Source organism: Diabrotica virgifera, chromosome 8 (assembly GCF_917563875.1).
Source record: "Diabrotica virgifera virgifera chromosome 8, PGI_DIABVI_V3a".
NCBI lineage: Eukaryota > Metazoa > Arthropoda > Insecta > Coleoptera > Chrysomelidae > Diabrotica > Diabrotica virgifera.
Window position 1 is genome coordinate 120,307,928 of NC_065450.1, and position 10,202 is coordinate 120,318,129.

General features: G+C 37.5%; 1 protein-coding gene across 1 annotated transcript in view; it reads right to left on the reverse strand.

Moving 5' to 3' along the window:
• Positions 1 to 1,508: 1,508 nt before the first annotated feature.
• Positions 1,509 to 10,202, reverse strand: part of LOC126890248 (otoferlin-like) — a 224,148-nt gene continuing 215,454 nt past the window's right edge. The window contains exon 20 of the mRNA XM_050659104.1: positions 1,509 to 1,713. Within this exon, the coding sequence (XP_050515061.1) occupies positions 1,509 to 1,713 (205 nt within the window). The remainder of the gene's footprint in view (positions 1,714 to 10,202) is intronic.

Consider the following 10,202-nt stretch of genomic DNA (forward strand, 5'->3'; position numbering starts at 1 on the left):
CATGAGTGCGGCTTGCGTATATCTTCACCCTATAAAATTTCTAATAGATGCAGTTTCCAAGGCCGTAGGGTTAGAAAATAAATATATTATATTAAATAGTTGTATTATAAACAGCAAGCACACATACGCATTAACGAACACACATCAGAAGAGTTCGAAATTAAAAGAGGAGTGCGACAGGGGTGTGTATTATCACCACTACTATTCAATGCATACTCTGAAGAAATTATGAAAAGAGCTCTTAAGGGAGAAACAGCAGGAATAAAGGTAAATGGATCACCAATTAACAACATTAGATATGCGGACGATACTATCATAATAGCAGACAACCTTAAAAACCTTCAAAAGCTAATGAACAAGATAGTTGAGTATGGAGAAGAATATGGATTATCAATAAACATCAAGAAAACTAAATTTATGAGGATATCAAAAACCCAAAATAATGATGCAAGCCTGACAATTAAAGGTAAAACTTTAGAACAAGTAGAAAACTACAACTATCTTGGCACAATAATTAATCACACAAACGATTACTCCAAAGAAATCAAAGTTCGAATAGAGAAAGCAAGAACAAACTTCAATAAAATGAGAAAGGTACTTTGTGCAAGAGAACTGAAATTAGACTTGAGAGTTAGGCTAGCAAGGTGTTATATTTTCTCGACTCTGCTTTACGGGATAGAAGCATGGACACTTAACGCATCGACTACTAAAATGTTGGAAGCATTTGAACTGTGGATGTATAGAAGAATCCTGAAGATATCATGGACCGAGCATATAAAAAACAACGAAGTCATGAGAAGAGTCAACAAAAGACTGGAAATATTGGAAACCATCAAGACACGAAAGCTGCAGTACCTGGGGCATGTTATGCGTAATGATACAACATACTTCAGTTGATTATACAGGGGAAAATCCAGGGCAAGAGAAGTGTAGGAAGTAGACGAATCTCGTGGTTGCGTAACTTGAAGGAATGGTACGGATGCACATCAACCGAACTATTCAGAGCAGCAGCATCTAAGATAAGAATAGCCATGATGATTGCCAACCTCCGTCGCGGAGATGGCACATGAAGAAGAAGAAGTGTTAGAATTACCTCCCTTAGCCTCCTCGCACTTGTGTCATCCGCACAGTTGAATTAGAGGAAACCCGGCCTGTGGGTATTCTTCTGGAAGCGAACATGAGGTCATGCTTTCGGAATTTCTTCGTAAGCCACTAAGTTGGTCTTTTTGAATGCCTTAATCTTATCCACATCCACATTGACTTCTAATTTTCCTGTTAGTAGGTACTACCACAACCTTAACAGAAACGGCAGCTTCGCTGAAAGTTACACCCTCGGTCCTTGACCTTTCCCTTTGCGTTAACTTTCGGATGGTGTGCTTCTGCCTGACTTTTTGATTTTTTTTTTGTTTTGTCATGGCCTCTAATGGCTTTGACGACATCTCTTTTGCCCGTTCAGCAGCCTTGATGAAATTGACCTTGATTACAGCCATTTCGGCTTGCATGTAATATTAGCCTTGTTTCACCAGGTTACTGAATATTTTTTTAGAGATGCCTGTTAGCTTTGCTGCCTTAATCTCTTCATCTGTCATGAAATCAACGTCTTCCAATCCAACGTTGTTACTGTGACAGACTTTGTGCTTTTTGCCTTTAAGCTTGGGAGATTTCTTCAGAACTTCCTGGCCTTTCGAAGTTTGGATTTTATCTAGAAGTTTCCTGCCTTAGGTTTAGGAACCGTGGTTTTGGCATTAGAGTTTACAGGCTTCTCGGCCTCTTGAATCTTTTGACCCTGAGTTCTTTCTTTTTTCTCTTGTTCTTCATATTAGTACCATAAGTAGCTAGGGAAAGACAGACCATATCTCACAGAGCCCCGCTTGCGACGGCAAGGTCTAAATACGATGTGGTGCGACCTGTTGCCTCAAGGGAACCGTTGACACTGAAACCCTAATATTGTTCTGAAGCTATTTCTTTGTGGTATTTTATGTACTTTACTATTTTATTTGGGAACAAGCCAAAATTTAAGTTTGAAATTAAATTTTTTTAAACCCTACTTCCTTATAACCTTCGCCATGGTGTCTCACGGCTTGGTTTCGGGATTGTTTATCGACTATCTCCATTTTACATCCACAGGATTCAGTTTCGACAGGGCTACCTCAAGAAAGGTACAACCAAAATATTACATACCCCCAATCATTGTTTGGAGTACCCAGTCGTTTGGGATGGTTTAAGGAAATACAAAGTCTTCGCGTAAAAATCGTCCCCTAGGATTAATTTCTTCTTCGATTAGCTTTACGTTGACTAGAAAAGGAACACATCCCTTGATCCCAAAAAATTATCTCTAACGATTTCAGCATAACACTCTACAGACACGACTCGATTTTCAATCTTCAGTGAACTGTTTGAGTGTTCAATTAACAAAGACTCTCAACTGGGACACTGAGATTACAAACACCATAGATAGTTAGAGAAAACAAGAATGACTCATGGAAGAGTTAAGTGGTAAGATAGGAATAACAAGTAAAGAAACTCTTTTGCAAACTTTTGCAAAGGGTCCTGGTCAAGGAGAAGAAGATTCTGCATAAACTCTGCAGAAAAATAATTTTTCCCTCATCATGACTTTATATATTCAATCTTTCAGTAAAAAATACATATTGAGAAGTATTCATGGTCATAATACAAGTGAGATAATAGCGAGAGCTGGCCTCCAAGCATTGCAAAAATACCAAAAAATCTGAAAATATTCATTTGTTTTTAGAAATATTATGTTTTTATTCAATGATTGAATTAACAACAATACCACTTCAATCTAAAGGAATCAAACTCTCGATACAATACAAAAAAAAATAAAGAAAAAAGGAAACTGACACCTTCCTGTCCTCAACCTGTGTCGCTTTGATACCAAATTCTATATAAAAAAGTTGTTTCACCCATTCATTTCCATCCCAGGTTCCATTCCTTGTATGGCTTGTAAAAAGCAATGCAAGGATTTTTACCTTTCTCTCACTAGTATACTTTTCGTCCAAAGTCTAGAGTAACCAACACAGGTGTTTAAACAAAACAATATTATTTAGAATAAACGGATAAATTTGAGATTTTCAATCAGATAGAAATGTATAGATTAAGCTCAAGATAAAAAAAATGGAAAATTAAAACGAGGCACATAATATAAACAAACACATAATGCTAGGGGAGCCCAAGCGAGGTTTTTTGCAGTTACTCGAGCGCGTGAGATTATTACATAGGGAGAAACCTTGTACCCTGTAAATGTACCTCTACCATATATTGGCTCTTAGTACAGGGGAGTTCGTTAAGGGGGGCGGAAAAAAGAGTCTATCCTTAGATAAACTCGAAATCGTCATATTGAGATAAGGTAAGTTAAGTACATGCAAAACAGTGTATATTACAAAAATCTGACGATTTGAGCCGGGCCTAAGGAAATGGGTGAGTCACAAAGTTTCACAAGAAAAAGCAAATATTTTTGCGAAATGAACGGCAGTTCAAAAGACTAGAAAATGCATGCTGAATATTTTTCAAAAATCTATCGAATGATGCCAAATACGACTCTCCACGGAGAGGGGTGGGGGTAAATTTTAAATTTTAAATACGAATCCCGCGATATTTCGCGAAATGAACATCAGAGCGAAAAACAGCAAAATACACTTATTCGGTATTTTTGAAAAATCTATCGAATTGCACCAAATACGACCCCTCACGGAGGTGGGGGTGGGGAGATACTTTAAAATCTTAAATAGCAGCCCCCATTTTTATTGAAGCTTTGGATTCCTTACGTAAAATTAAGTAACTTTTATTCAAAACATTTTTTTCAAATTAGGGATAGATGGCGCTATAATCGAAAAAAAAAACGATTTTTGGAAATGGAAAATTTAGTGTTGCCCAAATGCAGGTCCAAGACGAGACAGTCTTGGTCTTGGTCTTGCGCCAGTACACCTGGTCTTGGTCTTGGTCTTGGTATTGCGCTCTCGGTCTTGGTCTTGGTCTTGGTCTTGCATCAAGAGTCTTGCAAGTCTCGTAGTTGCCCATTAGCCTATTGCATATCTTAGAACAACGTAACAGAGAGGTACATTTTAAGCTTGAATATCACAGTCATAGTAAAGACTAGCCAAATTAATAAATATCTAACAACTGACACCGGGTGGGGTTTGAACCCACGATCTAAGTGATTACTGCCTATGTTCTAACTAACTGAAGTTAAAACTACCTCTTAATACGCACAAAATTGCATTTGCATGTCTCAACCGGTTTTAGAGCAATAAATCAATCGTCAGTTTGTAAAAAAAATTTCAACACCCCATATTTTGGAAACGAAGTATTTATAAAGTAAACGTTTATGAAGCAAACTGTCATTACTTTTTTGTGCAGAATTAGGTACCCATTAAAGTTTGCCATACTTATTTAAAAACATCCTGTATTTATGAAAAACATGGCTAGTTAAAAAAGTACCTAACTTTTTTATTATCCAATATAAGTCAATGAATAAAAAACATAATGCTAATAAAATATGAGACTATAGTTGGGTTTTAATTTCAGTATGCTATTGCATGCTTGAATAATAAGTTAGCATTATGCTAGAATATTCCACAGAGTGAGAAAAACCACAGTTTGATTGGTACACCCGGTATACAATGACAATAATTGACCGGTCTAGCAACAATATTATTACAGCAATACATATTTATAAAGAATAAGACAACATAATGAAAAAATCACTTTAATCGGACAACAGGTTTAGGAAATTTGAGACATTAAAAATGACCCGTTTTTTAAGTTGGTGCGTTAATTTCTTGGAGAAGTGTATATCGGTAAAATAATATTTCGGTATTTTGTTTACACGATATCCGGCATTATCTGTACTTTTGTCTCGTATCATTATCTTATGATACTTTTAAATAAAAGCCTCGCTGTTTCGGCCAATTTTGTTTAGCCGAGTGACCTCATAGCACAGTCAGCATAAACAATACATAATAGTCTTACTATAATGTATACCGATAAGATTTCTGGTGTTTGGATTCCTAGAAAACTAATAATTAATTAATAAAACTAATAAAAATTAATTACTTATATACTTATTAAGTATATTTTCTATTAGCTAAGGTGACACATTTTTAAAAACTTTGTATACGATATTCGATATTACTGTTTGGGAAACAGGAATGTTATGTTATTAGTCTAAGAGCTGGGAGCGGATTTTGTGCGTGATAAGTAATACGGAAAAACTATACGGGAATATGTTGAATAGTTGTGTACATGACTTTCACCAACGGCCGGAAACCAGAGTTGGGGCCGAGGGTAGTTATAAGGGGTCAAAGTCCCGGAATTTATTATTTTTTTTATGACGCTCATGATCGAGATAGTGCACCAAAATTTGGGAATAAGTAGGTCATGACGTACCTAAGTAAAATCTCTAGGGGCTCAACGCTGCGTGGCCGACAAAGGGGTGGGGGTAGGGGTGAAAATAAAAAATATAAAAGGATTTTTGGGACGTTCGTGATTGAGATAGTGCACCAAAATTTGGCTATAAGTAGACCATGACATAAATAATTAAAATCCCCAGAGCCGGAAACCAGAATGGGGAAGGAAGGTAGTTTTAAGTGGTCAAAGTTCCGTTTTTTATTATTTTTTTTTGTGACGCTCATGATCGAGATAGCGCGCCAAAATTTGGGAATAAGTAGGTCATGATGTAACTAAGTAAAATCTCCCGGAGTGAAACGCTGCGTGGCCGACAAAGGGGTGGGGCAGGGGTGAATATAAAAAATGTAAGGGGTTTTTTGCGACGTTCGTGATTGAGATAGTGCACCAAAATTTGGAAATAAGTAGACCATGACATAACTAAGTAATATCCCCAGAGGCGGAAACCAGAGTGGCGAACGAGGGTAGTTATAAGGGGTAAAAGTCGCGGTTTTTCTTATTTTTTTTTTGTTGCGCTCATGATGGAGCTAGTGCACCAAAATTTGGGAGTAAGTAGGTTATGACGTAACTAAGTAAAATCTTCAGAGGCGGAACGCTGCTTGGAGTACAAAGGGGTGGTAGGCAGGGGTGAGTATAAAAATATATGGGGATTTTTTTTGGCGTTAGTGATCGAGATAGTGCACCAAAATTTGGGAATAAGTAGATCATGACATTACTAAGTAAAATCTCCAGGGGCGGATCGCTGCGTGGGGGACAAATGTTGTGCCGGGTCACAAAAAAAATAATACACACTGCGACTTTGACCCTTTAAAACTACCCTCATCCTCAACTCTGGTTTCCGGCTCTGGGGATTTTAATTAGCTAAGTCATGGTCTACTTATTCCCAAATTTTGGTGCACTATCTCAATCTAGCACGTCGCAAAAAACCCCTTATATTTTTTATATTCACACCTATCCCCACCCCTTTGCCGGCCACGCAGCATTCCACCACTGGATATTGTCCTTAGTTACCTCATGACCTACTTATTCCCAAATTTTGGTGCACTATCTCGATCATGGGCGTCACAAAAAAAATAATAAAAACGGCGATTTTGACCCCTTATAGCTACCCTCATGCCCAACTCTGGTTTCCGGCTCTGAGGATTTTACTTAGTTATGTCATGGTCTACTTATTCCCAAATTTTGGTGTACTTTCTCAATCACGAACGTCGCAAAAAAAACCCTTATATTTTTGTATTCACCCCTGCCCCACCCCTTTGTCGGCCACGCAGCGTGGTACCCTTGGAGATTTTACTTAGTTACGTCATGACCTACTTATTTCCAAATTTTGGTGCACTCTCTCGATCATGAGCGTCACCAAAAAAAATAATAAAGACGGCGAATTTGACCCCTTATAACTACCCTCATCCCCAACTCTGGTTTCCGGCTCTGGAAATTTTACTTAGTAATGTCATGATCTACTTATTCCCAAAGTTTGGTCCACTATCTCAATCACGAACGTCGCAAAAAACCCTTTATATTTTTTATATTCACCCCTACCCCCACCCCTTTGTCGGCCACGCAGCGTTCCGCCCCTAGAGATTTTACTTAGTTACGTCATGACCTACTTATTCCCAAATTTTGGTGCACTATCTCGATCATGAGCGTCATAAAAAAAATAATAAAATCCGCGACTTTGACCCCTTATAACTACCCTCGGCCCCAACTCTGGTTTCCGGCCGTTGGTGAAAGTCATGTACACAACTAATTCAACATATCCCCGTATAGTTTTTCCATATTACTTATCACGCACAAAATCCGCTTCTATCTCTCCGACTATATGATTAGAATACGACTATTCTCAAAACCTGGACAATTAATTTCAGAGCGAAGAAGTCGCGGACTGGGACGTTTCGCCGTCGCCGTTTCGCCGTCGCCATTTCGCCGTCGCCGTTTCGCCGTCGAGCCACTTCGCCGTCGGCCGTTTCGCCGTCGAGCCAGTTCGCCGTCGGACGTATCGCCGTCGCCATCCCGGCATTAGTTAAGTTTACATGAACGTGATAACATACTAACTTTTTTTATACTAAATGTCAGTGTAAATGAAATGCTGATGTTGCTAGTTAAAACCAAGTTATATTTTCGTATTCATTGTTTTCTTCTGAAAAATAAAATATTTACAGTATTAAAAATATTTAAATAGTTACATTTCATAATTATGGGCAAGTCCCTCTAAGGTATTCTACAATATCTCCATCGACATTGAAGTTTCGGACTAATCTTAAAATTCGCTCATCGCGTCCCTATATTTTTTCTTTTTCAAGGTTTTCTTTAATTAAAATACATCATTAAATAGATAAATATGACTATTATCAGATTCCCGGAAATAAACAGTATTGAGAAAAGGGATTTCAATTTCAATTGTTTTTACTCTATCAAAAAATAAAAAAATTCATTATGCAAAAGTGATAGTATATAATCGTTCGAAAACCATTCAAAACTTATATACAAGTAATGATCATCCCGAAATTATAAGTAACAATGTTAACAACGAAATGGCGATGGCGAAATGGCTCGACGGCGAAATGGCTCGACGGCGAAACGGCGACGGCGAAATGGCTCGACGGCGAAACGGCGACGGCGAAATGGCGACGGCGAAACGGCGACGGCGAAATGTCCTAGACCCAAGAAGTCGGCTGTTGGGAAAGATTGTACAAAATATTTTGTATCTACATTATAATAATGACCTCTGAGTACATGTCAAATGTGTCAAGTATGTTTTAATGCATATTCTGATTCGCTATGTATGTTTAAGGTATTGATCGTAATGCGCATAAATCCAATTTTCAAAAAAATTTTTACAATTTTTTTTGTTTATCATAGTTGTTTCTCAACTTATATACTCCCTAAAACGACCCTCACTTCTAACTGCAAGACGCAGCAGGCTTAGTCTTGTTCTTGCCTAAGTCTTGCACGGTAAGTCTTGGTTTTGGTCTTGCTAAAATTAGGCGGTCTTGGTCTTGGTCTTGCGAAAACGCAAGAACAAGACCAAGACTGCAAGACCAAGACCGATTTTGGGCAACAACAGGAAAATTAATTAGAAATGAAAGTCCCCACTAGATGGAAAACTTACTTAACTTTTTTTGGTTTTAGGACCTACTCTTCACAACCCAATAGGCCGCTAAAGCGCTCGAGTGACTGCACATTTAGCATACTTTCCTCCGCTACTATAAATACACAAGTATAATTAGCTATCCAGTAAATATGTCCAACAACACAATCTGAAAATGTGTATACGTACCTATATCTACAAACGTTTGTAAATTTTTGGCAACTTTAGAATGAATGAAAAAAATATTGTACGGAAAATAATAATTACACTTCAATGAAAATTTCACAGAAAATTACATTTAAGTATTTTCTTAATCAGCTAATAGTACCCGCAAATTAAATTATGCAGATAAGATAATCATCCAATTAATTCGGCATGAAATCGTTGGAAATATGATTACAGCAACAATGTATGTTCAGCCGTTTCGTCTTTAAAAAAAGTGGATACACCTGCTTACAACCGCACAAGAATTTTTGATCCGTTACAGTATTCTCAATTAAGAAAGTTGTATTTTTATAATTGTTTATTTTGTCAAAGTATGCTTTTTTTAGAAATATTATGTTTTATTCAATGATTAAATTAACAACAATACCACTTCAATCTGAAGAAATCAAACTCTCGATACAATGCAGGGAAAAAATAAAGAAAAAAGGAAAATGACACCTTCCTGTCCTCAACCTGTGCCGCTTTGATACCAAATTCTATATAAAAAAATTGTTTCACCCATTCATTTCCATCCCAGGTTCCATTCCTTGTATGGCTTGTAAAAAGCAATGCAAGGATTTTTACCTTTCTCTCACTACTAATATACTTTTCGTCCAATGTCTATATAGAGTAACCAACACAGGTGTTTCAGCAAAACAATATTATTTAGAATAAACCGATATATTTGAGATTTTCAATCAGATAAAAATGTATAGATTAAGGTCAAGATAAAAAAATGGAAAATTAAAACGAGGCACATAATATAAACAAACACATAATGCTAGGGGAGTCCAAGCGGGGATTTTTGCAGTTACTCGAGCGCTAGAGATTATTACATAGGAAGAAACCTTGTAATACCCTGTAAATGTACCTCTACCATATATTGGCAGTACAGGGGATTTCGTTAAGGGGGCGCAAAAAAGAGTCTATCCTTAGATAAACTCGAAATCGTCAGATTAACATAAGGTAAGTTAAGTACATGCAAAACAGTGTATATTGCAAAAATCTGACGATTTGAGCCAGGCCTAAGGGTGAGTCACGCAGTGTGCTAGGTGATGTAAGGCAGAACTTCACTGGTCAAATGAGGTTTGAACCAGAAGAGATCTTAAAACTACCAATAAGAAAACTGTTGGCCTTCGTTGAGGCCACAGGACTTATTAAAGTTTAAGGAGAAGAACAGGGTTTGGTACAAAGGTCTTATGACCAAGTGCCAGAGACTAACGAGTCTCGCCTGAGTTAAGAAGAAGAAGAAGAAGAAGAAGAAGAAGAAGAAGAAGGGTGAGTCACAAAGTTTCACAAGAAAAAAGCAAATATTTTGCGAAATGAACGGCAGATCAAAAAACTAGAAAATGCATGCTGAATATGATTACAGCAACTATGTATGTTCAGCCGGGGGATAATTTCCGTCTTCTCTTCGACTTCCAAGAGTCTCTCTCTCTCTCTCTCTCTCTCTCTCTCTCTCTCTCCTCTCTCTCTCATCTCTCTC